The sequence below is a fragment of the Equus przewalskii genome, chromosome 19, assembly GCF_037783145.1.
Source record: "Equus przewalskii isolate Varuska chromosome 19, EquPr2, whole genome shotgun sequence".
Classification (NCBI taxonomy): Eukaryota; Metazoa; Chordata; class Mammalia; order Perissodactyla; family Equidae; genus Equus; species Equus przewalskii.
In genome coordinates, this window is record NC_091849.1 from 39,118,845 (window position 1) to 39,144,508 (window position 25,664).

Sequence of the window (25,664 nt, forward strand, 5' to 3'; positions counted from 1 at the left end):
TAAGTATATAATTACAAACTTGTATGGTAAGGGCCATGAATGAAGGTTTCAGGGAGACTTGAGGGCATTTGAAGGGAAGGCCTCTGAGGAGACGGCATTTGAGCTGAGCACCGACGGGTAAGAAGGAGTTGAGTCTGTGGGACGGAGTGAGGGGAGAGGCTGCACAGTGTTCTAGGCAGAGGAGATAGTCTATACAAAAGCCTCATGGTGGCAGAGAACTGGGCTTGTCTGAGGAACGAAGAGAAGGTCAATATGACTATTGCACAGCGAAGAAGGCAGAGTATGACAGCGACGGAGAAGACGAGGCTGATGAGGTAGGCAGGGGCCAGACCAGTGGGGCCCTGGGCGCTTTCTCACCTAGCTATAAGACTCCTTTTCCCAGCTTCCCTTGAAGTGAGATGTGATCATGTGACTAACTTCTAGCCAGTGAAATGTAAGCAAGTGTATTGCCTGGCTCTTTAAGAAATCTCCTTAAAAGGAGTGGGGAGTGTGGAGCATCTCTTCTCCCCGTTCTTCCTTCTCTCCTGAATGTAGACAACATGGTGGGAACTCAGGCGGCCATCTTGAACCGTGAGACGATTGGCAGGTGATGGCTTGACTGCTTTGCTCCAGGAGCTCAAAGGAGAAATCTGGTTTAGAGATAAAAATTTGAGAGAGGTCAAGCTGTAGTCGGTGGTTGAAACCTTGGCAGGCACTTGATGGCCTCAGGTGAAAATGTGGAATGAGAAAAGAAGAAGGCCTAAGGATGAACCTTGGGCAAAACCAACATTACAGATAATGAGCTAGCCAGGGGTCTGGGGTGGCAGATATGACTCCAATTACCGGCTCCAGTCTCCGCCTGCCCTGTTATGGCAGCTCCAACGTCTCCCTCTGGGACTCCCTTATCTGCAACTGACAAGACCCCCAGGGGTTTACTCAGTCCCGAAGGGCTAAATCCTGAGGCTAAGCATGGGGCGAGAGGGACCCGGAACCTTTCGGTCCAGTCTGCCCCCAAATCCCAGGGCCACAGGTCGCTATTGTAAACTGGTGCAGCACGTCCCTCTCCCTGAATATCTCTACAGGTTTGTACAAATTGACCCACCCCCTCCCCTAAGCTCAGAACAATGGATGCTCAGTCACCAGAATGTTTGAGTAACTAAATGTTCCCCGGAGTGACCCTTTGCCTGACAAAGGTCAGTTGTCCTCTATTTCAGAAAGGAAGAGAGGAAGGAAGGGAGGAAAGAAAGAAGGAAGGAGGAAGGGAAGGAAGGACAGAAGGCAGGAGGAAGGAAGGAAAAGAGGAAAGAATGAAAGAAGGAAAAAAATACAGACAGACATACTATCCTGCTACACTGGAAAGGTGTGTCCAGGTGGGCAGGAGGAAATCCTGGGGAGGGCAGCACACAGATGCCAACCTGCTGAGAGGGGCAATAAGATGAGGTGGCAAAGTGTAGCTGGTGCTACGGTCTGGACGTCAGTGTCCCCTCAAAATTCGTATGCTGAAATCCTAACCCCCAAGGGGCTGGTACAAGGAGGTGAGGGCTGTGGGAGGTGCTTAGGCCATACGGACAGAGCCTGCATGAATGGCATCGTGCCCTCATCAAAGAGGCCCGAGAAAGCTCCCTCCCCACTCCCACCCTGTGACGACACAGGGAGAAGATGGCCACCTATGAACCAGGAAGTGGGCCCTCACCAGACACTGGTGCCTTGAGCTCAGGCTTCCGAGCCTCCAGCACTGTGAAAAATAAATTCCTGCCGTTTGTGAGTCACCCAGTCTATGGTGTTTTGTTAGTCAGCAGCGCGAGCTGACTAAGACACCTGGACTTCACAACCTGAAAGCCTGGCCTCACAGCGAGACACTGTGGGGTCAGGTCCTGCACTGGTGGGGGTGACGGACGTGACCAGGTGAGGAAGCAGGGTCAGGGTCTGTCTCTGGGGGCCCTGAAGGCTGCTGTGAATGCCCAGGGCTCTGGAGTCAGGCTGGAGGTTGGTTAGAACGCTGGCCCCAGCATGGCCACCTCGCTGAACCGAGTGAACACATCCAGGCACACCGTAGGTGCTGAGGAAGTTGCAGCTTCATTTCTTTCCCCACTTTCTACTAAGGGTGCCGTTCGCGTCCTCAGAGGCTTGCTTATTGCTTCTGAAATGCAATGGCCGGCTCCTCGCGCGTCTCTCTTCCTCCAGCAGGTTAGTCCAGAAGTGTTCTCGTGGCTATGGCGGAGAGGGACAGAGACAGAGACTTCCAGAGGGAGAGAGAGGGAGAGAACAAGCCCAAACTCATGAGCACTTTTTGAGCCTTCATTGGCGTCTCATTTGCTAACACCACAGTGGCCAAAGCGAGTCACATGACCGCACCTGTATGAGCAGCATGGGAGGGCATCGCAGAGTCACAGGGCAAAGGGCAGGGATCCAGCGAGGGAGGAAGAGTTGGGGCCATTCTCTCGTCTCCCACAGCAAGCAGCTCGGGCCAGGGGCACACAGCGGGAAGCTCAGTAAGATATTAGAACTTCCCGTGATTGCCCCCTTCCCTCCTATTTCCCAAAACACGTGGCAACTGACAATCTGGGGACTCGGAGCTGGAGCGCCAGGGACAGGAGGAGCTCGGTCAGCTGGAGAAGACGATCAGTTAAGACTAGGTTTAGCTGGGGCCTGCCTGGTGGCGCAGCGGTTAAGTGCGCATGTTCCGCTTCGGGGGCCTGGGGCTCACCGGTTCGGATCCCGGGTGCGGACATAGCACCGCTTGGCACACCATGCTGTCGTACGCATCCCACATATAAAGTGGAGGAAGATGGGCACGGATGTTAGCTCAGGGCTAATCTTCCTCAAAAAAAAAAAAGAAAGACAAGACTAGGTTTAGCTGCCACTGACAGAAAACCCCAGATAACCGTGGGCTAAACGACATAACATAAACACTTCTTCCTCTCTTGGGTAAACCAAGTCCACAGGGCAGCAGCCCAGGGCTGGTACGGCGGGGCCCCACTGTTGGGGACTCAGGCCCTCCTGCACAGTCAATCTACTTCCTTAATGCAGCTTTCACCTCATGGCCCAAGAGGGCCGTTTAGGCTTCGACCATCACATCTACATTCCAACAGCAGGAAGAAGGAAGGGCTAAAAAAAGGAATAGTCCCTTCCTTTAATGACAATTCCCAGAAGTTGTACACACAATTTCTGACTCTATCTGGTTGTAAACACTGTGGCCATTCTCCCCTTCTTACATAGTAATAGCATTTTTAACTGGTCCTACAGCTGCTCAGCTGAAGACTACAGTTCCCAGCCCCCTCTGCAGCTAGATGTGGTCATGTGACTAACTTCTGGCAGGTAGAATGTGAGTAGAAATGATATTTACAGCTACTATTTGTGACCTTAAAGGGAAGAAGTATGATCTTCCTTTCCCCTTTCTTCCCTTCCCACTGACTGGGATGTGGATGTGATGGCAGGAGCTAGAGCAGCCTTCCTATTTGATGAGATGAATCTCTTATATTAAGAATGATAGAGCAACAAGACAGACGGGCCATAGACCACCTACCAGTCTTCGATATGAGAAATAAATACATTTCTCCATTACTTAGGTCACTACCATTTCACATCTCTCTGTTTCAGTAGCAAACCAATATCATATCTAATACACACCCCATCAGTCAGTACTTATCACAAGGCCACGTTACCATAAGGGAGCCTGGGAAACGTGGTCTGTATTTTGGGCAGCCATGTGCCCATCTAATGATCGGGGTGCATTACTGAGGAAGAGCAGATGGTGGAGGAGAACCACCAGTTCCAGCCCCTGGAGGAATAATAGCAATAGTCACAGTGTCTGCTTACTGGGGGCCAGGCCTTGTGCCGGACACTTTGCCTCCACGTCCTCATGGAATCTTCACACCCATCTGGAGGACGCTGTGGAAGTCCTAATTTTAGAAGTGGGAAGACTGAGGCCCAAGAGGTTAAGTGACCTGACCAACGTCACACAGCTCCTAGGACTAGAACTGGGGTTCACACAAAGGTCTGGCTAGGCTCCAGCTCCTCCACCAGCGGTTCTCAAGGTGGTCTCCCTGGACCAGCAGCTTCAGCAATAAGAACTTGCCAGAAAAGCCAATTGTCCTAGAAATCACACACACTGAGGGTGGGGCCAGCCACCTGTGTTGGAACAAGCCCTCCAGGGGACATGGACGTACACTCCAGTGTGAGAGCTACCACCCCAAACCCACCCTGAAAATGGGGTGCGGTGGCCCTCACCCACTCTGTCCCCAGACAAACTCAACCATGAAAGGAGCCTTCACCCTGGCCGGGTCCAAGCTTCAGTTCACCGGCCGGCTCCCACCCCGGAACTGAGCTCAGTCGGGGCAGGAAGAATCTCCTCCGGGTGGGGAGATGGCGCTGTCTTTTCCCCAGGAGGCTCCTAGAGGGGGTGTAGTGGAGGCCTCAGCCCCTGGATGTAGTTTTGGGGTGAAAAGGGGAGATTCATACCCTCTTGGAATCAAGCCTTTTGGGCATCTATTTCCCGTTAAATGCGCGGGATCGCACATTCTCATTCTCTCTCCCTCCTTCCATCATGGTCACGGGGCACTAGTGTCCAAGGCCTGGCCGGTTTTGAGCCGGTAGGGGTGGGGAGGGGAGCCTATGGCACAGGCTTCGGGGAGTTTGGCTGTTTCTGGTTCCCTCCACAGGCGGGAGGTGATGGTGAAGAGAATAAAGGCTATCTTGTCTATGACATTCACTCTGAGCCAGACCAGAGTAGGTCTAAGCTCCTTCTATGCATTAACTCATTTAATACTCACAGCCCTGTGTGAGGGAGCTACTATTATTATCCCTATGTTCCATGGAGAAACTGAGGCACAGAGAGGTTAAGCAAGTTGGCCACTGTCACTCAGCTCGTAAGCGGTAGAGCTGAGCTCTGAACCCAGATGATGAGGATGCAGTGTCCATGCTCTTTGCTGCTGAGCGACTCAGCCTCCAAACCATGGTAAAGACGTTTAAGGGGCTTTCAGTATTCCAGGCACTGTCGTAAGTGCTTCACACACAAAAAGTGGGATGTTCTTCTGTTGCAACGAGAGAGATATTTCCAGCAGACCCTTGACGTTGGTGGATTAAGCATTTGTGGTTTGGGTTATTTTTTATGGCTGAGTGTGTGTGTGTGCACGCGTATGTGTGTGTGTCTCACCAGGAGAAGTGGGAAAGGCGAGGCCAGAGATTGTTGCTCTTCCCAGGGTGTCGTGTTCTAAAATGAACCTGCACAGCACACTTGTGGTTCCTGGGGAAAATAAACTGATCCCAACAACCAGTCAAAACAACAATATTTGCGCAGCTCCGCTAATACCCGCAGGAGCCGCCCTCCCTCCTGGCTTGCTGGCAGCGCCTTGCACTCAGCTCGTTCCCCTCTCAGGGCCCCTGCAGCCTTCTTCCCAGGAAGCTCCTGTTCTTGGGCTCACAGCAGCTCCTGGCTGGTTCAGGGCTCGCCTCCTCTGGGAAGCCTTCCGGGATGGCTCATGCCTCCACTCTGGGCAGGACGCAGCACTTGAGAACTCAATGCTGCCACATGACCACTGTCTTCCTTTGACCTCTGTTATGCAGAACTCCATGGTTCTCCTCTGCTCCTGTGGCTGAGCTTTCTATGTCTCTTTTCCTCCTTTCCCAAGATCAGTTCCTCCCTTCTTTTCCTTCCTTTCCCTTCTTTTTTCTTTCTTTCCTTTCCCTTTCCTCCCTCTCCCTTCCCTTTCTTTGGCACTCCTTTCTACCCCTGCCATTCCTGCTTCTGCCTTAGCTCTCAAGGGTCTTCCCCCTGGTCTACCTTCTCTTCTCTTTACCTGTCGATTAGAGACCAACTCAGGTCCTCATGCCTTGATCTAGCCTTTCCTGATACCCACAGGACTGACCGCATCACCTCCTCCTCTGAGCCGCCCATGGCTTTCCAGCATCTAGTCAGCTCCTCTAGCTCAAGCATTTGCATCACTTTCCACTTGTTTGGCATTCATTTAAACATTTACTCATGTGCAAGGCCTGACTCCTCCTTTGCCTGGAAAACTACTCATGCTTCAAAGCTCACCCAGACAGTATCTCCTCCTGCCTTGACCCCCTTTCCCACAGCTGGGCAGGTGTCCCTTTGGCTCCCATGCCTCCCACACTTTATAAGCATGGTTAACATGCATGTGGCAGATGTTGACCTGCCCTGCCCGCTCTGCTCTCATCGTTCCCATGCACTCTGCAGGCTTCCGGCCACGTATGCTGGGGAATTAGCACCTCCCTGCTCAGGGAGCAGCCCTCGGGCAGTGAGAAATGGGATTTGGGGATTACAAACCCCAGCTCCCTTGCCCCTGGGCAGGGGCAACTCCGGGACATGCTCCGCCCAGGCTCCCCAGTTCTGCGGTGGCTGGAGCCCCAACCGCCCAGGGCAGTCACCTGCCCATGACCTCTCTGCGTTGGGTTCCTTTTCCTTTCTTGTTTAACGTCCTTACTGGTGCTTTTTGGAGCCACTTCCCAAAAAAACGACATGCAGCCAAATCCCGTCCCAGGATCTGCTTTGGGGGAACTCAGACAAGGAAGGCGAGTGGTAGAACACTAACTCTGGGCCAGACGCTCTCTGAGCTCTGCATTCTCCTGAGCTCATGTCATCTATATGACAGCCATTCTCATGAGGCAGACATGGCTGTTGTCATTGCATTTCCCGTATGAGGAAACTGAGGCAGGGAAGGTAAGTAGAGTGGACAACTGGCCCACTTTCTGGGACTAAGGAGTTTCCTTGGACGAGGGACTTTCCCGGGACAGTCACGGGAAAACCAGGACCAGCTGGTCACCCCAAGGTGAAGTGACTTGCCCAAGGTCACACAGGAGCCTGTGGGAAGACGGCATTGAAGCCAGGTGGGTGCTCCAGGGATGTGCTCTGGGCCCGCCTGGCGTGAGCTGCACTGCTCTGTGGGCCTTTTCACAGATCTGCATCCCTATCAGATGGCAGGGGTCACGTTCCTACATTTCTGTGTCCCTAAGTACTGCAGTGAGGAGATGTTTGCGGGTGACTGAGCTGGGTGCCGGGGATAAAAGAAAACAGATGAGTGGCACTCAGCCCCTGCACGCAGGGAGCACCCAGTCGGATGGGGAGCCGTGGTTCCTCATGTCATGGAGCTCCCCGTCTGATAAAGGAGTTTCCTGCTGGGGACAGGGTCTGTCCCTTCCTCCTGACTTCTCTGCAGGGCCAAGAGGTTTTGGGGAGCCTTTCTCTTCCCTTGTGCCGCTGTCCCCAGCCAGCCAGAGACAGGCGAGGGTGATGGGGCCCGCCTGGCACCGGGGCTGGGTCTCCACTCCATTGTTCCCCACAGCGAGAGCTGGAGGTTCTCCCGGATGGGGCGGCCACCTCGATTCCTCCACGGTTTTCACGCAGTACCTGGAGCCTCCAACCCCAGCCGGGCTGCGGTTTGGTTAAGGGAGCGGGTGGGAGATTGAGGAACTGGGTGCCTGGATCCACTGGGTCCTTGCTCGGAGCAGATGGCATTTTCCAAGGGTTCATTGCAGAGAATAACGCAGGAACCGTGTCCAGAGTGTGGCGGGCCTGAGCGATGGCGCGGCTCCAGGGCCTGGCAATAGTGTGGAATTGGTACCACTCCCAGGCCAGAGCAGCCAAGAGAGGGCACTGTTCCTAGAACCCAGCCCTTGTCACTGCCCTGGGAAAGGGGCCACCAGGACAGGGACTGCACCTTAGGAGAGGCACACAGCCACTGCCAAACCAGGGCCTGCAGGGAGAGGCCGGGAATGCCCTGACTATTTCCCCCTGGCCCTCCCATCACTTCCCATCTTGGATCTAATCAAGTCAGAAGCCAAAGACTGAAGGAGCCTGGGTGATTCAGTCCTTGGGGGTCAGCCTCTGTCCCCCACTGCGGGGTTCAGGGCTTCAGAGAACCTCAGAGAGTGGGTGGGGAGAGGGAGCCAAGGAGAGTAACAACCGAGTCCTGCTGGAGGCTCCCGCCCGCCCCTCTCTGGCCCCACCCCCAAGGCAGTGACCCTGGCCAGTGGGCGGATTGGGAGCTGCTCCTCCAAGACACACACTGACCCTCCCGTTTTACAGCCTGTCTCCTCGCCTCGCCTCCCAAAGCCTTGGCAATCTTATTCCCTCCATCCCCACCTCATTTCCTGCCCCTCCCAAGCTCACTGGAGGCCAAAGGGCAGGCTGCTCCAGGAGGTCTTCTCAGAGGAAGGGGCACAGCAGGTCTCCACGAGCTGCCTGATGGAAGAGGGTTGAGGGGGCTAGAGCTTCAGTCCAGGAAGAAAAGAAAAGGAGGGAACAAATATTTCTGAGCCCTGTTATGTGCCAGATGCAACATGGGTGCTTTCTCATCCATTACTCAGCTGCCTTCCCCCCAACTCATCAAAACATTCCTGAGTTTGGTATCAGGATTTCCATTTTAGGAATGGGGAGACTAAGGCTCAGAGAGGTTATGTGACTTCTCAAAGGTTGCCCAGCAAGTAAGCGATAGAGTCAGGATAGAGATTCACATCTGCCTGAGTCCAGGGAAGAATAAATGAGGTAAACGTTGGTCTGAAAAGATGTGGAAAGGTTGGAATGCCAGCAAAGGCTGAACAGGATCCCAACCCCAGGGCCAGGCAGGGGCAGGGAGCTCAGCAGTGGCTGGTGGGGAGCCAGTCTGCAGGGTTTTGCTTTCAACTTCTAGAAAATGTGCTGGTTGCAGGGGAGCATCCCCGACTCCTCACAAGAGCTCTAACTGAGGTGGGAAGTACTCAGCTCTGGGCTCCTTCCTGCCTCCAGGCCTCGGGCTGCCATGGCTCCTTGAGGGGTTGGGAGAGGTTTTGTGACTGGAGTGGGGGTGGGCTGAGAATCTTGAGCAAAGACCCTGTGTGTGCTGAGAGGGCCGTGGGGGCGGGGGGCTGCTGTCTCCTTGGCCTCAAGGAACAATGTTAACTGGAGATGAGTTTCCACCAGCAAAGGGCAGAGGAGGGCAGGAGATACAGGATCCAGCGCTGTGTCCTGCGGGGAGGAGGGTCAGTGGGGTGGGGCCCAGCACTGCGTGTGTATGGTGGTGGAGGCGGGAGGCACGGTGTGGTGGGAGGCCCAGAGCCCATCATGTGAGTGGTTTGGGGAGGGTGGAGAAGGGTGATCAGCGGGGCTGACTTCAGGGCAGTGCTGCCCGGGCAGGAGCCCAGGGGTGGGGATGCAGCAAGGTGAGGGTGGAGGGGAATTAGGGACGGGGAGTCTCAGCATCGCTGTTACCCCAGACTGAGGACTCCTTCGGCTTCCACTGAGTCAAGTCCTTCTCTGGCCTGGCTCCTGAAATGAAAGATTGAGAGAGAGAGAGACAGACAGACCTGCTTGGATCCAGACACTTAAGACAGCCCCAGGAGATGGGTGGGGCCAGGAACGGCCCTCCCAGAAACGTGGTCCATTTGAACAATCCAGAAACAAGCTGAGGGAGTGTAAGTAGTAGGATTCAGGCTCCATGAAGCCAGCCTGCTCTTTCACAGGGGAAGAAGCTGAGGCATAGAAAGGGGAGTGGCTGCTCAAGATCTTATAGGGCTTAAAGTCAGTGTCTCCTCGCCCCCCAGCCCAGGCACTTATCTCTCGGCCAGGCCGGCAGCAACCCTCATGACTGCCCACGGGGACAGGTGGCTACCTTTGGTCTTAGCATCCATCAGACAGCTCATTTCCTCCCGTCTTAGAACAGCATTAAAAATAATAGCTCCTTTCTCAGAGTTGACAGGAGAAGTAAATGACTTAGTATAAGTCAAGAACTTAGAACAGTGCCTGACACACACAAAATACCCCAAAAATGTTGGGAAATATTAATGATGAAGATAAAAGATGTCACTGCATTAAAGGGAACCACCATGTGACACCAAGTCTGCAATTGCTCTGGCTGCACTGAAGCCACAGAGCTGGGCAGCCCGCCCAGGAAGGACGGCAGAGACAGCAGGGGGTGTGAGGGGTCTGCCTGCCCCTCGGCATTGTGGGAGGTTCCCCTGTGAGTCATGCGTGTCCAGACCCTTCATCCTGGCCAGCAGCCTGATGGTATCATCCTGGGAGCCCCCAAGGGCAGGCTCAGTCCTGCGTCACTGCTAGCTCAGCCCAGCCTTCCTGGCCAGTCCCAAGGCCCGAGAAGGGTCAGCAGAGGCTCTGCCTGCCACGTAGCCGCTGGCCTGCACAGCGTCTGCCTCCTGCGGGGTCCCTGGGGCCTGCTGCTGGCTGCCAGCTCTGAAATGCACATCGCGACTCCTCCGGGCTGACGCACACGCTCCTGCTACTTTATGAGGTGGCTCACCCATTGCCCCCCGGGATCAATCCTGCTCTTGTCTGTTTTGCAGAGGAGAAAGCTGATACAAAGAGACCTTAGTGATTGGTCCGGGGTCACAGACAGGGTGAGCCAGGCAGGCTGGCTCCAAACTGCACACTCTTCCCAGCCACACCGTAGTGCTCTGGGGAGCCCCTCTCCCTCCTCCTCAGGGCCTTGGTGGTCTGGCGAGGCTGTGTAAATGAGCACATTGCCGGGCAGCTTTCTCAGGCTGCCCCATCCTGTCGTCCTCAGTGCTACTTCTCCCCGCTTTCGTCTGCGAGGGAGCGACCTCCCGTTCTGTTCTGTGATTTCTGTCCCGAGGTCTAATTCTCCGTTCCTGAGCCTTTCCCGGATCCAGACCTCTCTGGGGAGCTCCCACCCTGGTTCCTTCCTCTTCTCCCCCGACTCCACGAGCCCTCACCATTCACCTACGTTTCTTCCCCGCGACCCCTCCCCGCTGTCTGAGTTTGTCCTTCAGAGTTCCCGCGACTGTTCTCATCGCCTGCAGAGCAGACTTCTGTAAGGAACTGGCCAATCAGAAGCCTTCCTCTGAGCCGCCGGCCAATCAGAAGCCCTCTTCTGAGCAGCCGCCCCCAGCCTCTCAGGTTGGCTCCCCTGAGGCGGGCATTCTGAGCAGGAGGGGTGTGCATAGGAAGGCTGTGATGGGGAGAGAGACTCTGTCAGAGAGCCCAGGCCGGAGGAGAAAGGGGCCCGAGGCGAGACAGAGCTGGGACCGCCGCGGAGACCCAGTACTCCGGCCTCTCCCGCTCTGTTTTGAGCGAGGTTCTCTTTCTGGAGTCCTCTCTTTCTGAGGACAAGGATGCTGCTTCCAGACCTCCAGCCGTCTTGTCCCCACGGCCGCTTTCGTCTGCCCAGCCCGTGGGCCTTAGGAAGTGGGCACGGGCCCTGCTGTTCACTGGCTGCTGTTTGCTCTTGGGCTGGGCCTTGGTCCACTTAGGGCCAGGCCAGATGGCGCAAGCTGGATGGTGTCACAGCCTTCCTTCTTCCTTGGCCAAAAGGCAGCCCCCGACCCAGTTCCAGGAGGACCCTGAGGCCGAGGGCTTTGTCTCCAGGGAGGGGTCACATGGAGCCCTCTGGGTCCCTGGGATGCTACCCGTAGGATGGAGAGAGGAGCAGAGTCGCAGGTGCCCACTGAGGCCAAGAAGCCAGCTGTCTCGGGAGACCCTCAGGTGCTGGCTGGTCCTGCCTGGGGCTCCTGCTGGGCTTGGGGGCCTTGGTGTGGTGGGGGCCACACTGTTATGAGCTGTCTTAGTAGCAACTCTGAGAGACAGAAGTCCTCTACGAACGGATGTGACCTCTGCAAAACCTGCCTGGCTTTGCAAACCATGGTTGGAGCCTTCAAATGCCAGGGGGCGGGGGAGGCAGGAGGAGCCCACTGCTCTGCCCCTGGCTTTCCTGTGCAGTGAGTAAGCGGTGGAGCAGGGACTCAGCAGCCGAACTGGGACCAGCTTCCTGCTGGCGGTAACAATCCTCAGAGTTGTCAGAAGTCTTCAGGGAGTTTACCTGGAGGCCCTCTGGAGGCATAGGGTGCCTGCACTCCCGCCCTCAGTCCTTTCTCTCCTCCAGTCCTGGGCAAACTCACCTGGGGAGGCGGTGGCCTCTCTCTCTGTGTGCTCCAGTCTCTGGGTGTGTGTGTCCATTAGAATTAGTTTTATTGTGAGTGACCAAAAAACCCAAATAAGAGAGTTTTAAATAAGATCAACATTTATTTTTCTCTCACATAAATGAAGTCTGGTGGTATTCAGTCCAGGTTTGTTATAGCGGCTCTGCAATCATCAGGGATCCTGGCTCTTTCTATCTTATTGTGTCATCAATCTCAAATATGGCCTCTACCTCATAGTGCAACAAGGCTGCCAGAGCTCCAGCCACCATATCAACATTGCAGCCAGCTAGAAGAAGAAGTGAGGAAGAGGACCACACACTGCCTGCTTCTCCCTGCCCCCCACCCCACTGAAAGTCACATCCATTAGTCACACAGGATACTTTTCTATGTATCTATCAGGCAGAATTTAATCATATAGCAGCACCTCGTCTCAAAGGAAGATGAAAAATGTCATCTTTCACCTGGGTCATCATGTGCCAGGCTTAAAATCAGGGTCCGGTTAGTGGAAGAAGATGGAACAAATTCTGGAGTATAACTAGCTGTCTCTTCCACAGCGTGAGACCTGAGCAGAGGGTTCTGGATGCTGCGTGGTTTCCGTAAGTCCCTCTGGAGAGCCGCCTGGCTGGGGGCAGTGGGGCTCTGCCTCCCCATCTGGGCCCTGCCTCCAGCTTTGGGGCTCGAAGTCCCCCTTGGAGCTATGGTGGTAGCAGGAATACAGTCCCCTCGGGGTCTCCAGTAGGGAGAGGAGCAGTTTGATGATCAGGGCCAGCCAGGCCATCCCAAAGAGGATCCACAGGGACACCGTGTTCTTGTACCACAGCGGGTACCTCCGGGAGGGGTCCATGCCTGGGGGAGAGGCAGGTCAGAGGATGGAGGCCGGGGGAAGCCGGGGCCACATCCCCAAAGCAGAAACAGATACACCTGCCTTGATGCAGAACGTGGGAAGTCCACACTGGTCCCAGCTTGCTGACCTTGTGGTCCCCTCCCTGGGATTTCAGGAAGCCTCCCTGGATTGCCACCCTGGGTTGGGAACTAAATTTCCTCTCTGTCTTTCTGAGGGACTCTGTTCGAGCTCTACCCCATTGGCTCTCCAGGTGGGGTCCCTGGACCAGCTGCATCAGCATCACCTGAGAGTTTGTTAGAAATGCACATGATCGGCGCCCCCCAGACCCATGGACTCAGAAACTCTGGGGGTGGGGCAGGTAATCTGTGTTTTAACCAGCCCTCCCAGAGAGCCTGATGCCCGTTCTGCTGTTTGCCTGTCTCTGTGTTTGGTTTGCTCTTATCTGAAGGGACACAGCTTGCCAGGAGCTTTAGGAAGAACAGATGGAACCGATGGAGTTTGTACCCTGCCTCAGTTCTTACCAGCTGTGTGACCGTCATCTGTCTGAATGTCCCTCCCCTGTGAAAGAGGGAAAATAATTTCTCCTCCTTGGCTTTTAGGAGGAAGTCCTAAATTCTTAACCCAACGCCCCCTAACTACTTCCTCAGCCTCGATTTGCACATCTCTCCCCTTTGAGTGCTGTTCTCCAGTCACTCTGGTTGTTTCCCCACTTCTCCATCGATCACCCTTCCTGCCCCAGGGCCTTTGCGCTTGCTGTCCTCCCAACTCAGAAGGATCTTGATTTCCAATTCCTCTTGGCCTGGTTAACTTCCCCTCATCCTTCAGATCGCAGCTCAGACTTGCCTCCCCAGAGACTAGCATGGGCCCCTCTGTTACACTCTCTCACAGCACATGTGCTTTTGCTGGGTAAGTTACTTATTCTCTGGGCCTCAGCTTCCTTATCTATAAAACGGAGGTGATAAGGGTGTCTACTTCCTAGGACTGTTGTGACCATCATGTGGGTTAATGCATTGAAAGTGCTCAGAATGGGGCCTGGCATGCAGTCTGGTGCGTTGGTCGCTGTCGTTGGGCGGTTGTTTTGCTCACTGTTGGATCCCTGCACTGGGCCCTCAACACGGTCAGGACAGGATGAGTAACAGCCGAGGGAGGGGATGGATGGGGGTTGCTGTCAAGACAAGGGCCTGCTCCTTAAGTTAGTTCTTCCTTCTGTCCGTTTCCTGGGGTCTGTCTTGCCTCCCTCAGCAGACCGGGATCATTCAAAGGGCAGAGACCGTCCTCCTGTTTCCTTGACACCCTTTTCTGTCTCACTCCCTGTACTAGCCCTCTCTCCAACGCCCAACCTGTCCTGCTGGCCCAGGACAACCTCTCTGCCCTGTCCTCCCAGGGCAGGGCTCCTCTTCTGGGCCCCAGCTCGGGGATGAGCCTGCAGCCATGGACCCAACCTTGCCACCTGGCAGGAGCCGGGATTGGATTAGGCTGATTGGGTTACGGGGCCGCCATTCCGCTGGTGGTCCCAAATGAGATCAGCGGGGAGCCAGCTCCTGCGCCTGCTGCCCGCCAGCTCGGCCTGCTCCTGGCGACGGAGGGGAGGAGGAGTTCTTCTCCCCTTTGATTTCATTGTTTTTGCAGAAATCATAAGTGGCAGGAGACCTGGCAGCTGGCAAGGCGCTCAACTGAGTCGCAAATGCAATTGGGGGAAGCGGGGGATCTGGGGCCAGGGAGGAGCAGGCAGCTGGGGCCGAGGGCTGCTCCGGCCACAGCCCTGGGGGCAAAGAGGAGTGGCTGTGAAGATAACACCCCTGTGGCTGCTGACATGCGGATCACGGACACCCCGAGTCCAGGTGGTGGACCTCAGCATTCCCACGCAAGAAAAGGGTTTGACCTTGTCTCTGGAGGAGAAGCGAGGCTGAGAGACACGGGAATAGAGGTGAGGGTGGATCCCCTCTCAGCTATGGAAGATTCTGGAACATATGCAAATGAGGAGCCCTGGCTTGGGAGTCTATCCTAAACCTGCCCTTGGATTGCCTGCTCTGTACCTTAATCAACTTCCTTCGCCTCTCTGGGCCTCAGCTTCCCCTTGGTAGAGGGGACATTCGGGGGCTCTCAGTGTGGTCACTTGCCAGGAGGCACTGAAATGACCGCACAGGGACCCAGAGCAAGTAGCAGGTCTCCGGGATGAGGCGCAAGGGGCAGCTCGGCCCACAGCCCCTTGGCGGGAGTGGTCTGCCCGGGCAGTGCCTCTGGGCTTAAGGGGCCCGTGTAGGTTTGGGCCAGGCCTCCTTGGTCAGGGTGTGGGGTGGAAGGGGGCTCTGGGGGGTCTGTGCCCCATAGGTACGCCAGCCTCCCCTGCCCTGCCGCTCCCTACCGGGGGCTCACAGGGTAGCAAGGACCCAGATCAGCTGCCTCACTGCCCCAGAGCCGGCCGAGCTGAGGTCACTGCCCCTCCCTGGGTGGTGGCAGAGGCCTTTCCTCCCACTTCTGGGGTGCCCACATCTAGAGGGGTCCCTCCCGCCCTGCCCTGTCTCATGGGGCTGTGGGGCTTCATAACGCCCTCATCGAGCTTCCCCATCCACCTCCTAGATGCTTCTCCAGGCAGCCTTCCCGGGCAGCCTACGGCCAGCTATCCCCACCCAGGACCAAACTTTGGGGGCCCTGGTGGTCAGTGGGTACCGAGGGACCGTAGCTGGGGGTCTTGTTTCCACTTCTCCTGTCCTCTCTTCACTGGGTGCCCTCTAAGGACCAGACCTTCTGGGTTTAGGACCATCACTGGGGCGAATCCTGAGTTTCATCCCCTGAGGGGAGGCTGCCGCAGTACCATGACATCACCCAGCCCTGGGCTGGTCAGAAGAGGATTTCGTGATGGCCCGAGTGCAGCATGGAAGGTGGAGAGCTGAGTGGAGAGGGAGGCAGGGCCCAGTCACAGGGAAGGCCCTCGTAGGCGTGGTCATGGAGTTTGGACTCCAACCTAAGACTATGGGAAAAACTGAAGGCTTTCAGAGGAGCTAGGCAGGTCACATGATAGCATTTGTCAAATTTTTTTTTTTTCTGCTTTGGAAGATTTGCCCTGAGCTAACATCTGTTGCTAATCTTCCTCTTTTTGTATGTGGGCCACCATCACAGCATGGCCATGGCTAGACAAGCGGCATAGGTGAACCAAACCTGGGCTGCTGAAGCAGAGTGCACCGAACTTAACCACTAGGCCACAGGGGCTGGCCCAGCACTTATCATTCTTAAAGGTTGTAAGAGCCGAGGGGGGACAAGGATAAAGGCTGCACAACTCCATGGGTGCCATCCTCAACGTGCTTTGTGTGAATGACAACCGCTTAGGATTGTGCAGTGCCCAACATGCCCAACTGGCTATATGAAACAGCCCTGCCTGGACTAGGGAAATGGCAGTGGGAACAGAGGGGAGGACAGATCTAAGAATCAACCTCTGAGCTGTGAGGGGGCAGAGGTGGCCCTTGGAGCTGCGGGGCTCTGCTCTCCTCAGACACATCTCTCCATGCTGAATGGAGGAGTGGGAACACGACTTGGTTGGAAGAAACCTTCCCACGGATTTCCTCCCAGAGCAACAGCCTCCTTCCCAGGACGGAGGAATCAGGCAGGGGCAGCAGGAGGCCCTGACACCAGGCCCTGCCTTCTTCCTGGAGAAGGAGAGGTTCTGGGAAGGGGACCTTGCCCACAGGCCAGAAGGCACCAAGGGGGTCTTAGTGAGCACCCAGCCCAGGCCCCTCACTCTACAGACAGGAACCCTGAGGCCTAGAGAGGGGGTATGTGAGGAAAGAGGAGGAACTTTGAGGTCAAACAGATCAGAATTCATATCTCACTAGCTGTGCAATCTCAGGCAAATGACTTGGCCTCTCTGTGCTTCAGCTTCCTCCTCAGGGGTGACAATCGTCCTCTAGGTTGCCTGATGAGTCAGCTGTTTGTCACTTTGGTAAAACCTCATTTCAATATTCCAGGCTGGGTTTTGTCTCCGAAGGGGTGAAGAAGAGCAGGGCCTCCCCGGCAAGTTAGGGCCGGGGATCCGAGCGTGGTGCTGGTGCGGGGGCCCACTGGCCCTATGCTAAACCCTCAGGGGCGGGAGCCGAGGGGCATGATGAGGCTGAACGGGGTGGCAGGGGCGGGGGGGTGGGGTGGGGGGGATTGGGGGGGTGGGGGGGTGGGGAGGGGCCCAGCCATCCCTGCCACCCTGCAGAATGTCCTCCACTGCCACCTGGTGGGTATCTGCCTCGGCTTTAACATGCAAGGTCTGGGGCCCTTGTCTTGCCCACAGTGGGCCCTCTGGACCCCGCAGTCCTTCCTGGCTGGCACTCAGAGTCTGGCCGCCCGTTGTTCCCTGGTGGGGGTTGGGGGAGGCTGGGGTTTCTTGAGTCTCCTAGACTCTCCTGCCTGATCACTGTGGGCCGTGATATGGAATACGTGCCCCAGCCCCTGGGTAGTGGGAAGCTCGGCGTTTCATGGGGGAGGGTGAAGTGAGGCAGAGAGATCCCAGGACAAGGATGGACAGGGGAGGGAGGTCAGGGACTCCCTTATCTGGGGAGCTCTAAGAACAATGGTGGAGCCTGTGGACCTGTGAGCCCTCCCAGCCCTTGTCAAGGTGGCCAGGAGTTGTGGCTTACTTTTTAGCTGGGTGACCTTAGCCCTATCACACAGCAAAGGCAGGTTGAACATGCCAAGGACCGTGTCCTCTGGACTCTGAGCCTCCAACCCCCACAGGGCCTGACTACAGGGGACATGCCCCCCTCTACCCCTGCCGCCCGCTGGGGCTCTCACCAATCACGTAATCGCCGAAGCCCACGGTGCTGAGGGTCATGAAGGCGAAGTAGAAGCCCTCCACATAGCTCCAGCCCTCCACGTGCGAGAAGAGCAGCGGGGGCAGCAGCAGGAAGAGCAGGAGGCCGGAGAGGAGGGCGCTGGAGCCCGCCAGCCACTGGGCCTTGGCCGGGTCCTGTGGTGCACACAGCGCCCAGCCCCATGTGGCCTCTGCCCAGTGTGGGGGAGCCGGGAGCAGATAGCCTGGGGGTACTGAGCTGGAGGCAGCAAGCACTGCCTCAGCAAGAAGGGGGCTGCCCTCGTGCCTCTCCACGTGGTCTGTGTTCTCCAGACTCCCAGCCAAGACCTGGGCTGCCCCTTCCTGGCCTCTGGGTCCCACCACATCTCCTCCCCTGATGCCCCTTTATTACTAAGACCCCCACTGTGGGCAGTGACCCATAACCCCACCACATCCCCACCAGGAACCCCGATTCCCAGAAGTAACGCCTATTCCCACCAGCAACTCACCCTCCTGAACCCCCATTCCCACCAGAGCCGTCTTTTTCTCACTCCGGGCAGGGGCTGCCCTCGCCGTCAGTGACCCCGATTCCCACGAGCCGCCTCCTTCTCGAGGTGGCCCGTCCCTGCCCCCACGCTGCAGCCCCTCACCTGCCAGGCGCTCCCCAGCCTGCGGGCACAGCGGTGCACCGCCTGCTGCATGAGGTGCCCCAGGCGGTTGAGCACCACGAGGTTGAGCGGGATCCCCACGAGTGCGAAGAAGATGCAGAAGAGGCGGGCGGCCATGGTGTGGGGGCTCAGGTTGCCGTAGCCTGAGGTGAGACGGGGGTGCTTCAGGGGACCTTTCCATCCCCAGGAGCCTGCATTCCTGACCCACTCCAGGTGTGGCAGCTGGTACTTATCGAGGCCTCCCTTTCCCATCCCAGCGCGGTGCAGGGGCCCCTATACATTCATCCCCTCGGTCCAATCTGACAACCACCATTCCAAGTGGGGATTATTCCCCACATGTCACAGACTGGAAAACTGAGGCTCTGGGAGGCTCAGCAGTGAGCATGAGCTCAAACCCAGGAAGGGTGAGCATCCCGTCTCTCCTCTCTTCGTTTCCTCCCTCTCTGTGTGGGCAGAGGGATGCAGGAGAGCAGCCTGGGAGGGTGCAGAGTCTCCAGTCGCTACACCTCCAGGATCCACTGCACCCTTCAAGCTGAGGGCACGCTGTCTCCAGGCCGCTCCCAGCCGACAGCTGGAGGGACGGGCACCAAAGCTGGGCCAGCCCTGCCCGATGCAGCGTTCCTCTGATGGGCAGTCCTGCTCGGGGGCTCCCACCGCCAGGCAGAGCCTTTCCCAGAGCCTGCAGTTTATCCCACTCAAGGCCCCTCCTTCCCTCTCTCCCTTCTCAAGTGTCAGACCTGCTTTGCAGGCTGAGGCTGTCACCATCTCTCCTGTTCCTTCTCCTTTGTCCTTCAAAGACTTCCCCTTCCCCCCCATGCTGCCAATAAATCTCTTGCACATCTGATTCTGTCTTGATATCTGATTTCCAAAGGACCCCAATGAACACACCTGGGCTTGCTCCCAAACCCCTCCAGGAGTGAGGGCAGACAATGGACCATCAGGTAACCTGGGGGAGGTGGAGGCTGGGGCCTCTGGTCATGAAGATAAGGGGAGGGGAGGCTAGGAGAGGAGGAGGTGTTCCTAAGAGGACTCTGTCACCCTGGCCATCGTCCCGGGTTCTCCTTCATTGCCCTCACCTCTGTCTCCCCCTTCTTGGTCACAACCACTGTCTTGTCTTTCTAAAACGCAGACCTGATGATATCACCCCGCAGGTTAGGACCCTTTATTATTCATCATACCTGCTGGGGAGAGCCCAGTCTCTCACCTAGCTGAGCTCAAGCTCATCTGGTCCCCCTGCTTTCCCAGTTCCGCCCACACTCCTGCCCCACCAAACCCCAGACCACCTCATGCCTCTGTGCCTTTGAACATGTCACTCTGCCAAGACACTTCCCATCCTTGCCCACCTGTAAATGGCCCTTTGAGTCCAGACCATCCCATGGAGCAGCTCCCCAGCACCCTGCCGGCTTTGAGGATAACCCACTGTAAGGAGCATTTGTTTCCATGGTGGTTGCCCCCACCAGGGAGCCTCAAGAACAGGGCTGGGTCTTAATCATCTTTATATTCTCAGCATTGGGCACAGGACCTGACACTTGAACGCTCACCATATGTGTGTTGAATGAGTACAGGAATGAACAAATGAGTGAATGAATGGAGAAATACAGGAATGCTCGTGTAAATAGGTGAACAGATGCCTTGCACCCTGCCCTCTGTCACTGCCTAACATCCCTGCCCCTCCAGGCTGGCTCAGCACTCCCCCACCCCACCGTTCCACACTCACGTGGACTGTATTGAAACTGCAGCTTACACCCACCCCTGCCATGCTGAGGGGTCTCAGGGAGCTCAGTCCCGAGGCCGAAGCTCGGGCAAGTGCAGAGCTCGGCCTTTGGAATCAGAGGCACTTCCTGGGTTTGAATCCCAGCTCTGCTCCTTGCAGGCTGTGGCACCTTGGGCAAGTGGCTTGACCTTTCTGAGCCTGTTTCTTTGTCTGTAAAATGGGGATGTTGACATCCACCACAAAGTGTGGTGTGGGACGAAAGGAAGCAAAGGAGGTGTAGATGGGAATGTGAACCCTTAAGCATCTGTATATAGAAGGTGCTCAATAAATGTTTATTGCATGAATGAACAGATGAATGATTGAATTCCACTGGACCAGCTTCTGGTCTGAGGACATCAGAGGCATCTCGAGTCCTATCCATCTTCCCCTTTTGGCTATCATAGCTTCCCTCCTCTAAAGGCGGACACTCTCCTTCCTGTTGGCATCCAGAGAGAGTAAACCTCTTGGTTTCCATCTACCCCTCTGCCTGGCTCCTTGCCGACCCCTCCTCCAGCTGTGGGTCCCCAGCTGGGTTTCAAATTCCAGCTCTGCTGCTTACTAGCTATGTGACCCTGAGGAAGTAGTACAAATTCTCTGTGCCTCAGTTTCTTCATCTGTGACGTGAAAATAACAAGCCCTGTCCTTGGAGTTGGACTGTATGGACAGAATGAGATCTCTGATGGAAAACAGCCCCACACGGGGCCTGGGACGAGTAGACCCCGGCTGGATCCTACTGTATCATGCACGGGGAATGAGGCCAGTCTCCCATCCTCTGTCCTGCTCCCCACTCAGAGCTGGCTCAGAGAGCTTTAGGGAAGAACCGGGTGGTGAGGAAGCAACAAGGAAATAGTCCAGGCTGGGACAGGCTGTGAAACCGAATTCAGTGGGCCAAAGTCACCCGTCTGCGGTCGAGGGTATATGAGGTGTGGGTTTCAGAGACTGAAGACACTCACCCTCTGGCAGGCCTGACCCGTGCTGACGGCAGCAACATCACCTACTGCCCTGGCACTCAAAAAATGCTGGTGGGATGGGTCTTTTTGGAATTCACTTAAGTGTCAGCATTAGTTGAGCACCCACTGTTTGCTGTGCCTTGTTCTAGACCCTGCGGTGTAAAGATGAATAAACACCATGCTGGCCAGTCCTTCCAGAGCGCAGGGCTCTCCCAAGCATGCTTGTCTCAAGGTGGAGGACAGGCCCAGCTCCCGCATGACCCCAAGACCTGTTTCCAAGAAGTACTAGCTGACTTCAGACTAGATGGAGTGTCCTCTGGGTGCTCCTGCCTAGCCCCACTCTGGGGAGGACAGAGGCTCGGATACTGGTGTCACTGGGAGAGGATCCTGGCTGGCCAAGAGCTGGTGGAGGAGGCAGTGTGAGGCATCAGTGGCGTCAGCCTGCCACCTGGTGGTCAGTCGAGTGTCATGCAGGGGCGGGGGCCGGGGCAGAGGTCCAGGGGCCGGGTGGGGATGAGGCCGCCTGGCTTGAGTTATTTCCTGGGTTTCAGAGCTAGAGGGATCTAGGCTGCTCCCCTCCATCCCCCACCACAGCCCCAAGGTGCCCTCTCAGGACAAGCGCCACCTCAGCTCTCTGCAGGGCACGGTTAGGGACACGGGAGGGAGATCTGGCTCAGGTGTCCCCGTGTGAGGGAGGAAGGGAGCCTGGAGAGGATGGTGACGGGGGTGATGGAGTTGAGGAGAGGCCTCCAGGAATGGCCACCTCTCCCCAAGGCTGAGAACAGGGGGTCGAAAGTCTCTTTTTGGATTTCTGCCCCTCCTTCTTTCCCAACTCTCCCTCGCCTCTGCTCCCCGAGAGGCTGTGCGAGGCAGAAGTCCCCTAGAGCAGAGTTTCTCAGACTTGAGCATTGCACACAAACCTCCTGGGGGCCTTGGTAAAATGCAGAAACTGATTCAGCAGACCATCCGCCAGGCCCGGGAGGCCCTAGATTCTGCTCTCAGGTGGTGTCCACGCTGCTGGGTCCGACCACACTTGGAGTCTCGAGGTCCTGACAACCTCTCCAAGAAGCAACTGGCTCCCCATCCCTCAGGGGGAGGCCACTCTCCCCAGCCCCACCCACCTGGCTCCATGCTGTCCTTACCAATGGTGGTGATGGTGGACACGGAAAAGAAGAAGGAGCCCATGAGCTCCCAGCGCCCCATGCTGGTGGTGTTGCTGAGGACGATGTCCCCATCCCGGTACGCTTGGATGATGCCCTGAAGGAGAGGCTGCAGTGACCGCTAGGCTCTGTGGGGGAGACTGCACCCACAGCCACACACGTGTGCATACACGCATGCATACACGCACACACACAAACCCGTGGACAATTCTCACAACCGTTCTTTGATGGCAGCCAGTCCACGGAAAGGAGGCTCTCCCCCTCCAACCAGGGGCTCCCCAGGGGCAGGAACCACGGGGACAGCTCCTTCCCCTCACTTGAGCCCAGGTCAGCCTAGGATATCTCACTGGCTGGAAGAACACCATTTATTTTCTCCTCTGGTCGCTCCCATTCCTGCAACAAGCACTGGCCAGGCCTGCTGTGTGGTGCTTTTAGGGAACCCAGAGATGAAAGAGACGTGACCTCAGTCCTCAGTGGGACGGAGCCAAATTGTCTAACTCTAGCACAGTGCAGTCCTTGCAGCTCTGGACACAAAGTCAGCGCAACTGCACGATCCTGGGAAGATGCTCAACTTCTCTGTGCCTCAGTTTTCCTATCTATAAAATGGGAATCCTAATGGCACCCACTTCACAGAGTTGTTGTGAGGGTTAAACGAGGTATTATGTGTGAACACTTAGAAGAGTACCTGAACACGGTGAATGTTAGTGGTTGCCAACGTCACCATTATCACGAGTCTAAGGCAGCTGGAGTAGAGAGGAAAGGTGTTTGTTCTGATGGGGGTGGGGGCAGAAGGCTTCATGGAGGGAGTGATGGTCTCGTTGGGCCCTCCTTGAGGGCCAGATAGGATTGGCCCTGGTGAGGGGCATTTAGGCAGATGGGTCAGCAGGAGCAGAGGCTGGGAGGTGTGACTGTGCCTCGGTTGTAGAATAAGGAGACTGAAAGATGGTTGTGGGCCAGGTCATGCTTGGCTCTGCCCTGCCCAGGAGCCAGTGGCAGGCTGCATCCAAGGCCACTGAGCAAACAGAAGACAGGATCAGGTGTTTGGGCTCTGTGGCAGCTGGCAGCATAGAAGATGTTGGCAGACTGGAAGGGGAGAGATTCCTACAGGGGTGTAGAGTGATGGAGGGGCCTGGCCAGCATCCTGGCACAGGGTGGTCCAGGAGGAACACAGAGGAGATGTTCAGAAGCCCAGGCCTCAGGCTCCATTTGGTGCGGGTAGTGAGGGAAGCATCTAAGACCAGTATGAGTGTGTGTGGGTGTGGGGCCAGTGACAGAGATCTGGAACAGGTAGAGGAGCAGGGCTGGGAGGAGGAGGGCTGCTTGCCCTTGACCTTGGGGGAATTTGAGGGCTGCTAGGAAGTTGCATGTACTTCCCTGGTACCCCTCGGGGAGATCTGGGTTGGAGGCACCACATCTTTATTCCTGGGGATGGTTGAAGCCACAGGAGGGTTGAGGAAGGAGGTGAAGTGGGCGTGGAGTAGGAGGGGGCTGGAGGGGAAGTGTACAGAGATGGAAGTCCAGCTGGGAACCACCCCCATCCACAGATCCACACTGAGGCAGTCCTCATGGCGAGTAACAGCCCCATGCCTGTGTACATGTGTGTTTGTATTTAACCTCTCTGAGCCTCGGTTTCTTCATCTCTAAAATGGGGATGAGTGTAATGGTACCCACATGTGAGGTAGGTGAGGATGAAGCCAGTTAACACAGGTTAGTACACTAGGAACAGTGCTCAACAAGCAGTGAGTGCTATACTAGGGGAGTGTTTCTTACTATTATCATCACCCTCATTGTCACCTCCCCCCGCCCAGGTTGCCTGCAGTAAAGTTCACCTCCTTTGCAAGGGTATCACACAGCCCCCAGGACCAGGTGGTCGGCTGTATTTGTGGAAGTTTAGTGGTGGGGGGTGGAGGCGCTGTATTAGGTCCTTAGCAGAGGTGGTCTTTGCCCTGCCCAGCTCCAGGCCCTGCCGAATTGGCTCAGTCCAAGGGCTCAGGACACCACCTGTGCTCAGGTGCCCCGGACACATGTCCCGTCCCTCTCCTCGGAGGCACCGGGACTGCGAGGGGTCGGGGTGGGGATTCAGGCCAGGGGTGCAGCTGTCTGGGCCCAGGGACCTAGTAGGGACTAGGACTTTAATACTTCCGCCGAATCCCAGCAGCTCCTAGTTGGGCGTCGCCCGCCCAGAGTCGGAGAAGGAGGCCTCTATCCTTTCTCCATGCCCCGCCCGGAAGATCCCTCCCTTGCTTCCCCTCCTCCCCGCGCCGCGCTGGGTCCCCACCCTCCGAGCAGTCTCTGTCCTCAGTGACCTCTGCATCCTCCCGCGGCTGGGTGGGCGCGCCTAGCCCCTGGTGTCCGAAGGCTCGGAGTAAGGCGGTCAGCCAAACAGCGCCTCTGCGTCTGCTCCTCCCCTCGGACCCGGGTCAGAGCACTTCGAGCTCTCCCTCGCCCCCAGCCTCCCCCCCCCCACCACTGACCCCCGACTCTGACACGCGCGCCTCAGCCCCATTCTACCCACCGCTGGGCCAAACTTTCCCCGCGCCCCTTTCCCCCAGACCCCGCCGGTCCCGCCCTCGGTCTTGCTCGTCCTTAGACACCCAGCGCCTCCTGCCGTCCTCGCTCCCAATTCTCATATTTGCTCCTGGGGTCTCTCTGGGAAGGGACCAGATGTGACCTTTCGTCCTTCACTCGAGGTCTAACCCCGACACAGCACCGCGCGGTCCGGGTTGGACCCGCGCCCCGCCGCCTCCCAAGCCGGCCAAGCGCGCTGTGCCCCTATTCTGACCGAGCGGGCCGGCCCTTCCAGCTCCCGACCCAGCTAAGCGCGCCCCTGTCGTCCTCATACTCAAATTCGGATGTTGGCGCCACGCATCTCTCCGCAGGGCCCCCAAAAGAGGACTCAGAGGGCCGCGCTGCGCTTTCCTCTCGCTGGAGCCTGGGCCCTTTCCCCTGCGGTCCAGCCCACCTCTCTCGTCCCCTACCCGGCCACGCGCGCCCCCTGTCGTCCCCGCGTCTATCCCCTCCACCTCTCTTTTAAGCGCCCTCTCGCCCTCTGCCCGATCACCCTGCGGTCCCCTGCCCATCCCGTCGCGCCCGGGACAGCCCCGCTCGCCCCTGACCCGGATCATTAAGTCCAGCGCCGGGCCATCCAGACACGTGAAATTCCGCAGCAGCGCCCACTTGTCGTGCTGGAACCTCTCGGTGGCATCATGCGCCGCGGGGCTCTCCAGCACCCAGAACACGCCGGTGCCCAGCGCCAGGTAAGCGGGGTAGACGAACAGCAGGAGCACGGTGCCCGGCACCGCACAGCTCGGGGCCCTGCCCTCGGACGCCGTCCGCGCTCGCGCTCTGCACATCGAGGGACAGGCGGGGTGGCCTGAGCCGGGAGCCATGGACCAGGACTGAGGCGGAAAGGAAGGGCTAGGAGCTCGGCTGGTCCCTTCTCTAGCCAACGCCTGCCTGTGCCCAGTTTTCTTAGCAGAAGGGGCGTGCTGGGCCATGGGACAGCCTTGCCCCACCCCGCGCCGGGATCCAATCCCAGGGTCGAAAAGAGACCCGGGCTGTGGGCATCTGGCCCCTCCTCAAGTGTGTGTGGAGCGCTCACCCCCCAGGCCTCGCTCAGGGAGAAGGGGAGGGCCGCTGGGTGACCG

The 25,664-nt window shown here is 57.0% G+C and overlaps 1 protein-coding gene across 1 annotated transcript; it reads right to left on the reverse strand.

The window, feature by feature from the left end:
• Window positions 1-11,951: 11,951 nt before the first annotated feature.
• On the reverse strand, window positions 11,952-25,652 carry KCNK17 (potassium two pore domain channel subfamily K member 17). Its single transcript, XM_070584534.1, has 5 exons — window positions 25,134-25,652; window positions 22,000-22,114; window positions 18,137-18,297; window positions 17,489-17,663; window positions 11,952-12,714 (listed from the first exon to the last, which is right to left on the reverse strand). The coding sequence occupies exons 1-5, from the start codon at window positions 25,512-25,514 to the stop codon at window positions 12,404-12,406; spliced, it is 1,143 nt and encodes a 380-aa protein (XP_070440635.1). The 5' UTR covers window positions 25,515-25,652; the 3' UTR covers window positions 11,952-12,403.
• Between the last annotated feature and the right edge of the window lie 12 nt (window positions 25,653-25,664).